General features: G+C 49.3%; 1 protein-coding gene across 2 annotated transcripts in view; it reads right to left on the reverse strand.

The window, feature by feature from the left end:
* PLEKHH1 (pleckstrin homology, MyTH4 and FERM domain containing H1) overlaps positions 1–16,436 on the reverse strand; it is a 493,065-nt gene that overhangs the window by 88,692 nt on the left and 387,937 nt on the right. For both annotated transcript variants that reach the window (XR_011283967.1, XM_069638989.1), the window contains exons 19-20: positions 9,866–10,042; positions 8,156–8,253 (exon numbers count right to left, since the gene is read on the reverse strand). Coding sequence is in view for 1 of the 2 variants with exons in the window: in XM_069638989.1 (XP_069495090.1) it covers positions 8,156–8,253; positions 9,866–10,042 (275 nt within the window). In the remaining variant the exon portion in view is untranslated. The remainder of the gene's footprint in view (positions 1–8,155; positions 8,254–9,865; positions 10,043–16,436) is intronic.

Genomic DNA, 16,436 nt, shown 5'->3' on the forward strand with positions numbered 1-16,436 from the left:
TATGGAGCCTCTCCTCTTCCTTACCAGGATGTGGAGGAGGATAGAACGCCGGAAGAACAACCTTCTGGCTCAAATCAAATTCCGAAACCACCTTCGGAAGAAAAGAAGGACGAACTCTAAGGACAACCTTGTCCTTATGAAACACAGTGAAGGGTGGCTTAACTGAAAGTGCCTGTAACTCACTCACTCTGCGAGCAGAAGTAACCGCAACCAAAAACACAGTTTTCAGAGTCAACCGTCTCAAAGGGCAAGAATGCAAAGGCTCAAACGGAGCACCCATAAGAAACTTAAGAACAAGGTTCAAATCCCAACCGGGCACCAGAAAAGGTGATGGAGGGAACACATTAGTGAGCCCTTTCAAAAACTGAGAAATTAAAGAAATCTTAAAATAGGAACATTCTTCAGACGAGCGCTTAAATATGGACAGCGCCACCAGGTAACCTTTAATGGTCCCCACTTGCAAGCCCCTGTGGGCCAAGAAAAGCAAAAAAGACAGAACCATGAGAATGTCACATTCAAAAGGATCCACATTCTTAACTCTGCACCAGTCGCAGAACGGCAATGGAACAGAGACTTTGTTGCCGGCCGCCTGGCCGAGAGCAACACCTCCATCACGTCTTCAGGGAGGTCCCAATCCTTATACCTCAACCTTTCAGAAGCCAAGCGTGAAGGTTGAGGGATCTGACCTCTGGATGGAGAACCTGACCCCCCCCTCCCGTGAGAGCAGATTGCCTCGGTAGGGAAGACGACTTGGAGGGCAGATGGACAAGTCGAGAAGGTCCGGGTACCACTTCCTCCGGGCCCACGCCGGAGCCATGAGGATCATCCGGGAACCGAACCTCCGTAACCTCTGCAGTACTTGCGGGATGACGGGGACTATAGGAAACGCTTACAGCAGTGGGAATGACCGCTCCACCACGAACGCGTCTCTTAAGGCTCCTTTTGGAGGAAATTCCTGCAAGCAGAATCTTTCGCACTTCCGGGTGACACTGGAGGCAAAGAGATCCACTTGAGGGGTCCCCCAAAGGGCGAAGATCTCCAGGAGAATCTCCTGAGTCAGCTCCCACTCGTGAGAGATCATGCTCTGCCTGCTCTGAGCGTCTGCCGTCTCGTTGTCGTCTCCGGCCAGATGAACAGCCGAGATCAAAACTTCCTGCTGGATGGCCCAGAATTCGAGCTGCATCGCTTCCCTGCACAGAGGAAGTGACCCTGCCCCCCCCCTTTTTGTTGAGGTAGTTCATGGCCACCGTGTTGCCCTTTAGAATCAGGACACTCTTTCCTCGCACAGTCGGCAGAAAAGCCTTCAGGGCAAGCCTGACGGCCCTCAGCTCCAACAGATTGATATGGAGTCTGGACTCCGACAGAGACCAACGACCGCTGACGGTCAACTCGTTGGCATGAGCTCCCCATCCCATGAGGGATGCGTCCATCACGATCGTCACCTCCGGCCAGGGCAGCCAAAATGGGGCCCCCTTCATCAGATTGCCTTCGACGGCCCACCATAGAAGGTCCTGGGCAACCGAGGGCGGCACCTGACCAGGGTCCGACAGCCTGCCGGAGGACTGAGACCACTGGAGCTTGAGAGCCCACTGCAAAGATCTCATCCACAGACAAGCCTCTGGCACCAGAAGAATGCAGGATGCCATGAGGCCGAGCAGTCTCAAGAACTCTGACGCTGGGAGATACTGGGCAAGTTGAAACTTGTGCACCATCTGCTGAATGTGAAGAGCCCTCAACTGGGGAGGAAAACACTGCCCCAGGGATGTGTCGAGCACTGCTCCGATGTACTGGAGCCGCTGTGTTGGTGTCAAATGGGACTTCTTGAAATTGAGGGAGAAGCCCAACTTGTGAAGGGAGTGGCAGGTGACGGACAGATGATTCAGGACTTGCTCGGGAGAGCTCCCCCTGATCAACCAATTGTCCAGGTAGGGGTAGATGTGAATCCCCTCTTTCCTGAGATGCGCTGCCACCACCACCATGAGCTTGGTGAAAACCCTCGGGGCGGAGGTCAATCAGAACGGCAGGACCCGAAACTGAAAGTGTGAGTCGCCAACTGCGAACCTCAGGTACTTCTTGTGCTTGGGATGGATCGGCACATGGAAGTAAGCGTCCTTGAGGTCGAGAGACGCCAACCAGTCCTGAAGTTGAAGGGCCTGGAGGAGTTGAGAGAGTAACCATCTGGAACTTGTCCTTCCTGAGGAGTTTGTTCAAACCGCGCAAGTCCATGCTGGGTCTCAATCCCCCGTCTTTCTTCAAAATCAAAAAATAAGGGGAATACCATCTCTTTTTCCTCTCTGCTACAGGCACCAGTTCTATGGCGCCTTTCTCCAGCAGTGCTTGAATTTCCTGCGCAAGGAGCGGATCCGAACTCTTCAAAGAGAGGTTCCCAGGTGGATTGTCGCGAGGCATCTACCGAAAGGGAAGACAGTAGCCGTGGGTTATGATCTCCAGAACCCACACATCTGAAGTAATGGCTCGCCACTCTACAAGATGCTGTTACAGCCTTCCCCCAACCGGCGAACCATGGGACCTGGCCTCATGACTGAGTGGTAGCGGCTCTGGCGTTGCCTGAGGGCAAAGAGGCAACTGCCCGAGTGGCCTTGGCACCTCGAGTACCCTTGTTTCCACCTCTGGCACTCTTACGGTGGCCTCTTTGACTGCTAGCTCCTCTCGCTTTACTGAAGGACGAGTAATAGCGAAAGGAACCTCCCCTCCATTGCTGTCCCCTAGGACGAAAAGGCAGAGGTTGTCGAACTGCATCCCCCAATGACTTCGCTGCAGTTTTGGAGGTCTGCATCCTCTCAAGGCTCTCGTCAGCCTTGCTGCCAAAAAGATGTTCACCATCAAAGGGCATGTCGAGGAGCCAGGACTGCACATCAGGAGCGAACCCAGACTTCCGCAACCACGCAAACCTGCATATTACGGTGCTCGCCGCCATGGACCGGCTGACACAATCTGCCATGTCCAAACCCGACTGAACGGCCTCACACATGGCACCCTTGACATCCTGAACCATAGCAAGGAAACCATCCCGTTCGTCCCCTTCATGAATATGTTCAGCCGCTAATGCAACACAGTTCCACAGAGTGTGTGTGAAACGAGACAAGGCACATATGGAGTTGGCCGCCTGAAGCGCCATAACCCCTGAAGAAAACTCTTTCTTCACCCACCCGTCAAAACGTTTGTCGTCCCTATCCGGAGGGATGGTAGGATGCAACGCCTGCTTTTCCGGGGCCGTAGCCGCCTGCACCAAACTCTCAGGAGTGGGGTGCCTGGACAAGTACCAGGGGTCGCTACTGGCTGGACGGTATTTTCACGACAAAGACTTGCCCACTGCCGGGAGACTCTCCCGAGCAGTCCAAGCCGCTGCCACCCTTCTCTGCAGAGCCATATGAAACGGCAGTACCGGGTCAGTGGGGGGACCAAGATCAAGGATGTCCGTGAGATCATCCTGAACGAACTCCCCTGGGGGAGCCGACCACCCAAGTACTCGGTGACCCGAGACATAAGGCGCTGATATGAAGAATCGGCATGAGTGCCAGGCTCCGGCCTACAAAACTCCACCTCCGGAGAGGTGTCCAGTCCACTGGCATCATGCAGTGACTGCCTCAGGTCATCAAACTGGCTATGGCCCGAGATAAGCTCATCTGGTACCGTAACCGGAACCAAGCCTTCATCAGAGCCTTCATCACCCTCTGAAATGTACTCCAGGCGGTGAGAGGAAGACATCTGGGGACCAAAGCTGTGCCTGACCTTAGCCAGAGCCTTTCTAGGGGCTAACCCCGTGCCACGGGGCGCCTCCGACACCACCGCCTCGAAAGGCGTCGAGGGCGCCAAATGGGTCGGCGTCGAGCGAATCGGCGTCGACGTCAGCTGCAGCGCCGCCAGCATCGATGGCGTCGACACAGGCCTCGAAGCCGGAGCTCCGAGTGTGTCTCTCGCCGACCTAGGCGCCGACAGCGTCGACGACCCCCTCGGAGGCGGTGCCTCGAGAGAAATCGTCGACAACCTCGGCGCCACAGGCGTCGACGTCTTCTTCGAAGACGGCACAGGATCACACGGTCTCGAGCGCGTCGAGGACCGGGACCTGGAACGGGCATGGCGAGAACGGCTACCCTTGTCCGAGCAGGACCTCTCCTGCGAGCTGTGCCGACCACCCGAGCCCAAAGGCGTACGAGTGGTGTCTCTCGACCAGTGCCGACCGACTTCACTCGGAGGCGCGGACGGACCGGTGCCCTGCGATTCAAGAATCGCTAGCATCTGCTTCCCGAAGGAAGTCCATTCCTCCGGTGTCGCTTGCATGGTGGGATAAGCGACCCGCCGACGGGCGGAGTCCTCAGAAGAGGACGGGGAAGGCGACCGATGCCGGCGCTTCCGGGAATGCCTCGAAGAGGCGGAGGAGTGGCGAGACCGACTCCTGGAAGGAGACCCACTGGACTTGCGATGATGACGCGGAGAGTCGCCTCTTGAGTCATCCGTCGAAAGCCCCTTAGACCTCGACTTCCGGGGCTTAGACACCCGACCTACCGACAGCTTCTTCTTGCGTTCCCGCAAGGCCTTGGCAGTGAGCGACTGGCAGTCGACGCAGTCATCCGTATCGTGGGCCTCCCCCAGGCACCAGAGGCAGGCGTCGTGCGAGTCTGTGACCGACATCTTGGACCCACAGTCCCCGCATTTCTTGAAGCCCGGACGCAGGGTTGAAGACGAAGTAGACATCGCCACAAACAGGTCTTCACAAAAAACCGAACAGGTTCAACGAACCGAGAAGAAAACAGCAAACTCCAAAGAGTCGAGGCGCACCGAGATTCACGAAGCAAACACGTTCGCGGAAAAAACGGAACTGAGGCTATGGGCGTTGTGCTTCCTACTTATCACATCGGGTGACGTCAGCCGTAGAAGGAGGTCCTCGGGGCCGGCGCATCAACGTCATCGACGCAGGACGCAGACGCCGAAGATTTTCCGAAGCAGCACAGCTGTGGACATTACCTGTCATAGATATGGAATACGTCGGAGGACCCAATCCCCTCAAAATGTTTTTATATAAAAACATGCATAGGTAGCAAATTCTAATTGAAGGAAAGCATGAGCTACAGTTTATTATTTCATAGGCCATCAAAATGTAGAACAGCATGTTCTGACAATGAAGAAAGGAAGGCTTTGGAGCATCCCTTGTATTGAAGAAGGATGGATTGGGATGGAGCCACAGCCTGTATCCAGCGACGCCACTACAGAAAAACTAGACTTTATAAACTGCTGCCTTGCACCAGTTTGGCAGGAGAAAGGAACGGATGAGGGACAGAAGAAGACCGTTCAGGCAGCAGAATTCTTTGCTTAGCATCCTCATTTTTGTAAGATTAAACTTGTTATCCTTGTAAGATAGACTCTTGGCCTTACTTCCCTAGAGGGGTTAATTTATTCTGGTGTGAGCGTAATTAGGGACAACCTTATAATTAGAGCCACCCTTACAGTGGTCAGAGTACCCTGGCTGATCAAGGGAGGCAATACTGGTTGGTGGTAGCCTTTACCTAATTACGAGATGTTCAGTCATGGTGGACTGGCAGCCCCCACTGGAAATTCCACTGCAGAGTCCTGCAGCCAAACAGGTGCGTTTCAGTTAGCTTTAGATCCTGGTTTGGTTGGGGGGTGACCGGGGCGAGTCTTGAGATAATGCCACCTCACTTCCCTTACCCGGATCAGCCTTTTCGAAGCCTAAACATATTCAGCCATCAGTGAATCACCAAAGCACCACCCAATGTCCCTGAACTTTGAGGAGTGCCCTCCTAGCCATAGTACAGACACCCGAATCTGCCTGCATCCTTCCATCAGATGGGTCTGGCCCTTACCCCAGCTCTATTATTCAAGTGGCTCCTAACTGTTCCTGCTGTGTTAAGATTCTCCCTGATGCCCCTAGAACCTCAGGACTTGAGACGGTGCTTCTGCAACCTCAGAACTTCACCTACCACATACATGCTACAGCCCTGGTGGAAAAACACTGAAGGTTCCAAACTACGAAGTACCCGAGTGTGAATCCCGGATGATCTTCCCAAGTGTTGATTATCCAAATGCTTGGCACTTCTTCCTGAGGTGCCCGAGTTGTTCTGAGTGAGACTTCTAGACCCATCTACCCTTGCAGTAGCAGGCCAGTACCCCGCTCCAGTAATCAGAATTTTGTAGGTCTGTTAATTCTAATGGAGACTTGTACCACAGCTGAGCAGGGATTTGCTGAATGGTCCCCAGGCACCCATTTAGAACAAAGATTGTACAGAGCCCTGCTAAACCATGACCGAGTGGTAGCTAACGGTTAGGAACCTATGAACGCTTACAACCAAAAGACTTGGGACTTAGGCCCTCATTACGACCCTGGCGGAAAGGGGTTTACGCCGGCGTAAAGCATGGCGTACCTTTCCGCCTGACTACGAGTTCCTGTAGCGCCATGGTGCTTTTTTCGCCTGCTTTTTCCAGGCGGAAAAATCCATGGCGCTACGGGACTTGTTAATTACGCCACCGTAATTTACGGTGGGGTAATTAAAGCCTTCCCCACTCCCATTATACCCTATGGGGCAAAAATGGGAATGGGGAAGGGTAAATGGGGATTGGGGACTTACCGCCCCGCCAAGGTCGGAATGGGGCGGTAAGTCCGCCAACCACCATGGCGGAGTTGGCAGCTTAGCGCCATGGACCAGGGTGCAAATTGCACCATGGTTCTCCGCCAGGGTCGTAATGAGGGCCTTAGAGTTTACTTGCCTTTCACTGTACATACATATTTCCTTATCTGCCAGAGATTTATGTATATAAAACATACCCCTGGAGTGAAAATTAATATTAACCTATTACCCTGTATCACGGTCTACCCTGCACCCATCCCAAGTGCTCAGCCTTGCCTGCAATACACGGCTGACAAAAGGCGAGACAAGCAATGCCCCTTTCTTGCCTATATTAGAGGTCCACCAGACCCTTCAATAGGGCTCTAGGGAAAGCGCTTAACACTCACCGTTTCTCTGACTATGCTTTGGCTAGCCGAAGGGGTCACATGTTCCAGCCAAATCTCATATCAATTCAGTAGACAATACATTTCTGATAAAGTGGTTTAAGTCACATTTTCGGAAACAGCCAAATCACCAAGACCAAACTTTACTTTCAATATCTTTCTCTGAAAGTGGTTAAATAACTCGTTCACTTTAAAAAAAAAAAAAAAATACGATCTGCCCTCTTAGGCCCAATTTTGTGTGCATCACATAAAACCCCCAATTTAAAAATCATTGTACTTGGAGGCAGGGCTTCAAGAAAGTACGGAGCCAGCCAGGGCAGAGCCCTGGCAGTCTCCAAAAAGGGCTCATGAGCTGCGGCCCAACCGGGGCTCACCTAATCAATTAGCCCCAGATACGCTGACCCCTTCAGCCAGCCTGTTTAGCCAAAGAGCCACATGGTTAAAGGGCTCCTGCAGGTGTTGGCCAATGCCTCTCCTTTTCTAATCAGAAGCACTGACACCTGCAGGCAACCCTTTAACCATGAAGCACCTTGAGTGAAAGGGCTGCCTGCTGGGGGTTGCCTCCCCATTCTAAGAAACAAAAGGAGAGGCAGGGCTGCCCAGCTCTCCTTCTGTTTCTTAGTGAGTGGAGCTAATGCCCAGCAGGTAGCCCTTTCACTGCCTGGGAGCCAACCAATTACCAGGCCCCCCCACACTCCATAGTCAAAGGAGGTCTCTAGTTAGGGAGCGTGGCCTAAGTACGGGTGGGTGTCGTAACCCCAACCACTTGTACTAGGCCACAGCCACTGACTAGAGCTCCCCCAACGATTCTGCCTTGCAGGTGAAAAGCTTAGGAAGTGCAAACTGCTTCTACAGACACCTTTCAAATAGCCCACACATGGGCTTTACAATAGAATCGCACATGCAGCCCACAGTTTATGCCCACTCACCTTTCGCCCACAAACGGACCTAATTCACATCCAGAATATCTGAGAAAGGTGCTGGATAGTGGGCCAAAAATATATTGTTTTTCCAACGATTTTTTTTTTATAACGATAATATGATATGCTGTGTACCAATCACAGAAACCTGTCATTCTGCTTGGGGCCAGTCGGTGCAATGTCGGCCAACAAAAGGATCTGGGGCAGTACAGATTTCTAGTAACTGTACACAGTCTAGAGTGATTACCTGGGATCTGCATGTCGCTGCAGGTGCTGTTTCAGGTACCAGAGAAAGTGGTGCTGAGGAAGAAAGATGGCGGCACACAGTGCCAGTAGCTGCCAGCACTGGGTGGAGAAACAAAAGAAACAGAACACCATAAGGTCCAGTAGACACGAATAGGTGGGCGCGATACCCAGGTCTAGGCAAAGGGTAGGCACACCACCTGCCATTACCTGCATGTGCGGAATTAGACACTCTCTTTTCTACGCTATTTGTGCAGTTGGTAGTTTTGCTTATTTATATTATGGTCACTAAAGATTTCACTCTGGTCTGCATTATTTATAATACAATATTTCAAGCTGATGGGGTGATCCTTTACGGAATTGCTCTATATACATTTGTGTTAATCTAGTATACACTAAAAGGATGAAATTGTCAATGTCACAATGAAGGGCAGTCCCCTGATTCTAGGCGTTTCTTGAAGGGGATTCGCGACTAATGCTTTTTGCCCAGATTAAATCCCCCTTAACTTTTTTGGAATCCCTCATGGTTGTTATTTATAGGAGTAGAGAGATTTACATTTGAAAAATCTCTTTTCGTGGAGCTACGACATGGCAGTCATTGTCCAAGTCCTCTGAGTGTTAAAATCGGTGTAAAAACCTGGTGCAATAGGTCTATTCCTGGTTTTGCACCAGTTTTAAAACGTGTGTCGTTTTTGGGCAGGTGCAGAAGTAGGGGCACGGTACAAATTTACCATTTTCACCTACCAAAAATGATGCATGAATGCCAGCCTAACATTTTCCTTCTGCTGGTAATACATCGGTTTCCGATGTAATCCCCTTTTTGGCACCTGCGAAAAGCAGCCAGTTTCCAGAAGGATACATTGTGAATGTCTCCCAGCAGCTTGGGAGGCATTGTCACTTCTTTGCACTACAAATGATCTCGCAGATTTATCACACATTTTTGCAATCCGTGGTGCAAATGACCACATTTTCTCAGAGGACCACTGCAAAACGCAGATTGGTGATCCTCCATGTGCAATTTACACACCATTGAAAGACTCTGTGACCCCGAGAAGACGACCTGGGTCATCTGGGAGAAGGCCTGGCAAACACAATGAGCTTGGGAGTCTGGTGCAGAGCGACAAAGGAGCAACGATTCAGCCAAGAATAGGCTTGGCTGTAGTTAACCCTCTAAAGATTCCTGGGGCCCCACTGCCTCTATTGTGCTCCCACACTGTCACTTCAGAACTTTTATTTGATTATACCTCTCAACTTGCATGCTTTTGGCAGGTGCCATCCACCACGGAGTCGGCTCACTTCCCCGCTGGTCCCCTTACCCGTCCATAGACGTCCATGTGCTCCCACTCGCGAAACAAAATCCTCTATTTTCACCTGCCCTGGTGACTCAAGAGGTACGTATAGGGCAATAAGTACTATTATGGCCTCTTGCTTTTCACTCCCTGTAGCAGGGCTGTCCTCTCAGTGAACGTGGAAGCTCCCCTCTATAGATAACTGCATCCCAGAGATTCTCAGTGTAGAAGGACCCGAGCACCTTAATTTGAGTACTTTGGGACGATGAAGGTCAAGTCATCTGAGAAAATACTAAAATATGTATTAGATCAGTGGCTGTATATCTTTAAATAGTGCACTGAAATAGAAGACGTACTTCCGGGGGGAACATAACTCCATACTTCGTGTCTGGTGTTTTACGGTTGCCTGGCACCACATCACTCACCTGAATGACAGAGTGGTTCTGGGGCTGGCGGCAGCTGGTCTGCTTTATTAGTTGAGAGTAGATTTCGTTCTGCAGCTCGGCGTGCGTCAGACAGACCTGCAGCGCAGTCTGGGCCAATGACACGTGATAATCAATGGACGGGGCTTCCAGGGGCACGTTTATGAACAGCTGACAAGACTGCAAGAGAAAAACAACAGCGAGAGTCAGCACAGGACAACAAAATGAATGAAATGAGCAAAGGGGAGTCATTTTACTGAAACAGTTGAGTGGGACTTGATAATGAAGTAAAGTTGCGAGGCAGTGAAAAAGTGGCGCAACAAAGGACGGGGGTGGGCTATTAGAGGGGGCAGCCCCAAAGCAAATTTTGCAATAAAGCATTTGAAGTAGTGTATTCTGGGCCAATGTCTTTCTGGTGCCAGTGGTTGCATTCATACATGCCAACATTTCAACCCACCTCTGCGGGAGATTACGTCAGAAAAATCGGGAGCCAAAGATTTTCCCATAGGAATGCATTGGGCAAAGATTTATTTTAGGCGGGAGAACGTGAAAAATAGCATTATTTTTCACTGAAAAATCGGGAGGGTTGGCATGTATGTGCATTAGACCTCAAATGATCATTGCAAAATAAAATAGCTTAGTGGGTTGAGCACCCGTGATTAACATGCACCTATGATTAACATGCAGGTATAGTAATGGCCTTAACATGTGAGGACCTGGCAGTGGTGGACAGTGTGATACATGGTGCAAAGAGCGGTCAATGATGGACAGCGTGTTGTGCCTGCACTGTCTGACAGTGTGATGATCTGGATGTGGTGGGACAGTTTGTGGAGATTCAGTTCAGCAGAAAGAGCAGGCACTGGATTTAGCAATTCTATGACAAGACTGGAAGCGAGTATTATGCTTCAACTTCTTTAATTCACTACTCTTCAGCAGTTTCATCAGAACTTCAAAAACCGTAACAAAAACACTGAAAACAGTCTGAACAGACTTTTCCTTTTTTAGAACTACAATCCCCATAGTCTCTGTAGTCCATCACACGCCATGCCCAGTAATAACCACTTTGTGTCCCTGGGCTCCTCCTCTTCTTTTACTGCTCTTCAAGCAGATAAGTACTATTTTGATTCTCTCCCTACTTTATGTGAGAAAGTTGTAGTTCCAGCTCATGTAGGGTTAGATAAAGCAGGCTAGAGTACTCAGAGAGGTTGATTTTATGCGATTGTAAATCAGCAGAGTTTTATTGCATGAGTATGTGTGTTTTAGTGCCGTGGCGCGTTGCATTGTGTAGCCGAGCGTTTTACATCAGGATTTAGGGAGCCCGTACTTCCGGGCAGCCTTTCCGCGGATCACTCTCCCCGTGACGTATGACCGGCACATTAGGGGATCGATCGCGGGCAAGGGAAAGCATCTGGAATCCAGGACGGAACTAGAATGGTGGTTGCAGAATATGGACGCCTGGAATGGTCATGCCATTTTCAGAGACAGACCGGATCTGGTCATAGAGTATGACGCCAGCCGGCTAGGCTGGGGCGCAAGGTGCAGAGACCTCCAGACAGGAGGGAAATGGAGCGAGGAGGAGCTCCGCTTACATATAAATTGCCTAGAGTTTCTAGCAGGATCCTTCGCCATCAAAGCCTTCACGAAGGAGAGGATGAAATCGTGTGTACTGCTTAAAATGGACATCATATCAGCAGTACAGTACATAAACCACCTGGGCGGCACCAAATCCAGGATGCTAGCCGAACTAGCGAAGGACTTCTGGCATTTCTGCCTGCAGTCAGAGACGTCTGTCACAGCAGAATATCTTCCCGGGATGCTTAACGTCATAGCGGACTGGAACTCTCGGTACCTCACGGATTCCAGCGATTGGAGGCTGGATCCAGCAGCGTTTCGGAGGATGACCGAGAGATGGGGACCAGTACACATAGACCTCTTCGCATTGGGATTGAACGCACAAACAGCGGAATACTTCAGCTGGCGGCTAGACCCGGGAGCACTAGGGACGGATGCGTTCCTGCAAGAATGGGTCGAAGGCCCACACTACGCATCTCCCCTGTTCATGATGCCGAGCAGAGTTCTAGCGAAATGTCGGAGTTGCGATTAGTAGCGCCGTGTTGGAAGTCGCAAGTGTGGTTCTCAGCTCTCATGGTGCTAGTAGTGGATTACCCGAAGATGCTCCCAGAAGGGGAGCACCTGCTCACAGACCCAGCTGGGTCATATCACCCTCTGAGAGTGAAGGGGGCTCTCCCGCTCGTCGCGTGCAGGATATCAGGAGACGCTGGGTGTTACCAGGCATTTCGTCTCAGGCTGCACAGCTCATCGCAGAGTCCTGGGCTCCATCCACTAGGAGGAGCTATGACGCAGCTTGGGCCAAGTGGACGAGCTGGTGCAGAGGGAGAAGTGTTCATCCCGTTTCTGCGCCTGTAATGGCTATATTGAACTTTCTAGTTCATTTGTTGCAAGACGGGAAAAGCATTCCGTACCATAGGAGTGTACAGGTCTGCCATATGCGCAGGACACCTCCCTATCGAGGGAGTACCAGCGGGCGAGCACCCAGCAGTAGTGCGGCTTATTCGAGGAGCAAAATTTAGAGCCTTTCTGCGCAGGGAGTATTAATTCTATTAAAGACTGGGAGGCAAGCATTAAATTCCCACCCAATTCTATGTATTGTATTACAATTTGTGAGATTGCACATAGTAATGATATTATGATAATGTCAATACATAGACGCCAACCTGATTTTTCTGCTTTCTGTTATGTCTAGGAGAGGAGCAGAAGAACAACTGATGTAGGTGGTTAGCGACAGGAGCCATCTGCAATCGAGGAAGTTCGATATTTGGTTGGAGTGTTTCGAGTCGTTGCTAGTTGCAAGGCTTAGTGTGATGTTCCCAATGAGACTTTCAGAGCGAGTAAAAGAGGAGGAGCCCAGGGACAGGAAGTAGTTATTACTGGGCATGGAGTGTGCTGGACTACAGAGACTATGGGGATTGTAGTTCTAATAAAGGAAAAGTCTGTTCAGACTGTTTTCAGTGTTTTTGTTATGGTTTTTGAAGTTTTGTAGAAACTGCTGAAAAGTAGTGAATGAAAGAAGTTGAAGCATAATGCTCGCCTCCTAGTCTTTAATAGAATTAATACTCCCTGCGCAGATAGCAGGGGTGATCTTCATTCTGAATAGATCACATAGAAACTAACAACATTTCCACTACAAACAGTTAAAATGTTCAAAGCAATTTCGTCATACTCTTAAATTGGAAGAATACTAAAATGTATTTATTTATTTTTACATTTATTAAGCATGCAAAACCTATGGAAATCAAGGCGGTGCTACAACCAAGTACTCTTACACTGAAGACAGTCAGGAAGGAAGTTGAACATATATCAGATGCTGTAGGGACAGAATATATGGAAATAGAACCTGTCAGGAACACAAGTAGCACAAAGTGCCATGCTGAGACTAGCATGTGGCTATGGGTCCATTGATCGCCGAGCACCATGCTACCCGGCTTGGTTTTGATTCTCCCTCACCAGACTCACTCAATCTGCAGCAAAGGGCCTGCAGGGAAGCAAACAGGCTGAGATCCAGCCTCCAATCTCGCTGTGAAAGTGGAGCGGGTGTGGCGATGGGGTTTGTTGGGAGCGTGGGCAGGCCAGCAGGTGGCATAGTTCCACTACTTCTTGTTGTACACTTTGACCACTGCTGTCCAGGCACAAAAGCTAAAGCTCCCTCACCAGATCCGCTAGACCCTTGGATGGTGTACCTTCAGGCAGTTGATATAACAGACATCTGAAATGTTAACAAAAGTAAGACAGAGCAGTTTATCTTATGCCTTTTAAGGCTTTTCAATGTGAAGGAGCCCGCCAAAAGCTCCAGGCAGTTGATATGGAGAGTTCACACTTCCTATGACAATTTCCCCCTTCGCGCTCCCCACCCCAAATTGCTGCCATACGACTTTGAAACTCTGTCTGGAGACCGACCAAAAGTGGCCTCTCATTTCAGGATTCCATGAGCTTAAGTCACCAAATAAGTTCTTCTTTGGCATTTGAACAGGGACATATCAACTGGGCACAAAACAGGCTCCTCTACAGTTGTCTGGCTTTGAGCCGGTGGAGAACTCTAATGGAGGGGCCAGAGGAGCTTGAATGGATGCCAACAACATCCTCACCTGTTCGGCCAACTCTCTGAGGGAGAACAACTCTTTCTTTAGAATGAATCTCTTGACTGATTCTGTCCATCCTTTTCTTCTGTACAAGGAGGATGCACATCCGTGAATATTTATCGAAACTATAAGCCTATCAGAGGAGGAGGCCAGTGTGTTAACGAGGTACCATTCATCATTGTCCATAGTCTCCTGGACAAATATGGCCATAGACGTAGAGGGGGAGGGGGGATAAGGAAGGACCGCTGACCCTGCTCCCTGAGGCAAACCCCCAGCCACATCCCATGTAATAGCAAATTGTTGGGAACATCTAGCAGCCTCACTGCTAGCATTAGGCATATTCCCTTCCAAGCCTCTAGAGGATGACACCTTAAACAACTTGCTCGATTGCCCCACAATGTATTGGCACAACTGTAATCCATTAAGAGAAAATCACCCAATGAGAGCGTTATGGCCAGTAATGAGGTGCGACCTGCGATGGGCATGAGCAGACACCTGCGCTGAAGAACCCAGCGCACATCAAGCAGACAAAAGAACACAATCCCCTAATAACAGAACTCAAACGAGTGATAGTAACTAAAGGTATTAGTCCAGTAGCACTATGGAAATGGGAGCACGATGAAAGGGACGGTCTCCACAATGCTCTGTACACATTCAGTTGGTCACTGAAAGCTGCACAGGGCATCTATGAATGGACCAAAAGGTCCTTGATTGGGCGCTCACACATATTGACACGTTGCATGTAGCCCGAGCATCAGTGTCACACCAAACTCATAGAGAATTGTTTTTTTTAATACAAAAAAATGTTTATATTTGGAAAAGTGTTTTTTCTTTGCTGCTGGCTGTTCGTGGTAAATAAATTAATGCATAAGTAGTCTCCGGGCTTGAGGGAAGATAGAATTCCAGATGGAAGATATGTGGGGGCTTTCGGATGCAAAAGCCCCCATCAGCTCTCATCACCCAAGGGTTAATGTAAAAAAATTGGAGGACTTGCTGCCATTCACAGCTGACAAAGAGCTGCTGTTTCAAATATGTGGATTCATTGCACGGATCTGGGATTCGAACCTCCATTGCTCTGTGTGGTCTTGCTTCCGAGACCAGCACGTTGCCCCTGTGCTAGCCTCCGTTCACTTATAACGTCACTGGATAACTTAAGGGATCTGCATGGCCCTAATGCCAAGTTTGGGGCAGACCTATTTAGGATACAGCAGCTTCCTATTCAAAGTTTGCAGGTCAGTGGGGATGCAAGCCCCCAAGGAGAGCAAGGCCCTGGGAAGCCGCAATGATAGCCCATGAGCTAAGGAGGTAACAGGAGGTCAAAGCCCTGTGACAATTTACAGAAGTCGACTTAATTAAAGCCATTGTAAGCTGAAGAAAGGTTTGCTTTGCGTTTTAAAGAATCAACACTTTAGTAACACAATTACCTTTTTCCTTAACCTGCCCTGCCTGCATTTTGTACCCATTAAGGGTCAGTTGGCAGCTATGCTAAACAATGGGGAGGGGTGGACAATCTCCAGTGCCATCAAGTCTGGGTGTCTGCCCCCCCCATAAATTACACCCATGAAGGTGCATATTTCAGGTAGTATAATCAGTGCCTTAAATGGGCAGATACTTGCCAGTCCCGAATACCTGCACTTTCTTTATTTTACAGAAACTTCACCAAGAAACCAATATTTTTAATGGAAGAGTACCATCCTTTCTCAAATGTAAGCAGGCACTCTGTGACAGTAAGTACCTGCACTTCTGTATTTTCATTTCAAGCATGAGCATAACCAATAACCCACATATTTTTCCAATTAAGTATGATTCACATAAGGTAACTGCCACAGTACTTCTTAGCCAGTGTGATTTCAAATCTAGTAACTTATTAAAGTAGGATTGTTTTATTTCGTATCTCTGCATGTATTTCATTTACTACAATTCTGTGTATTTTGTTTATTAATATTTAATTGAAGTTCACCTTAGATTATCTTCTAAATATTAATAACATTTTGATTAAACAGGTAGCTATGCACCTCATATGCCTTCTTTTTGAGAATTGTTCAACTAAGGGAAAATAATCTGGGTCGGATGAGTTGCCATCTCGCCAGATCACGCTGCTACTGGGTGAACATAGCCATGTGGGAATTTATTTATATTATTGTGCATTTGTAAGGGGCTATACAACAAGTAATTTGTGTTTCAAAGCGCTCACACAGTAACAGGGAGGGAACAATGGAATGAAAGGCAAATATAACAATGAAAGAGAGACGCGGTAGGCCTTGTGAGCATTCAGACCGTGCAAGTGCAGAGAGAGAAGGGATGGAGGACAGGGGTATGGGGGTTAAGTGCTAGGATTACTACAGAGGAAAGTGCTAGGGAGTAAGTTGCAAGAAGATGTTACGTGATTGGCAGGGATCACTTGGTAAGAGTGGTCA

This window comes from Ambystoma mexicanum, chromosome 14 (assembly GCF_040938575.1).
Source record: "Ambystoma mexicanum isolate Mex_15411 chromosome 14, UKY_AmexF1_1, whole genome shotgun sequence".
NCBI lineage: Eukaryota > Metazoa > Chordata > Amphibia > Caudata > Ambystomatidae > Ambystoma > Ambystoma mexicanum.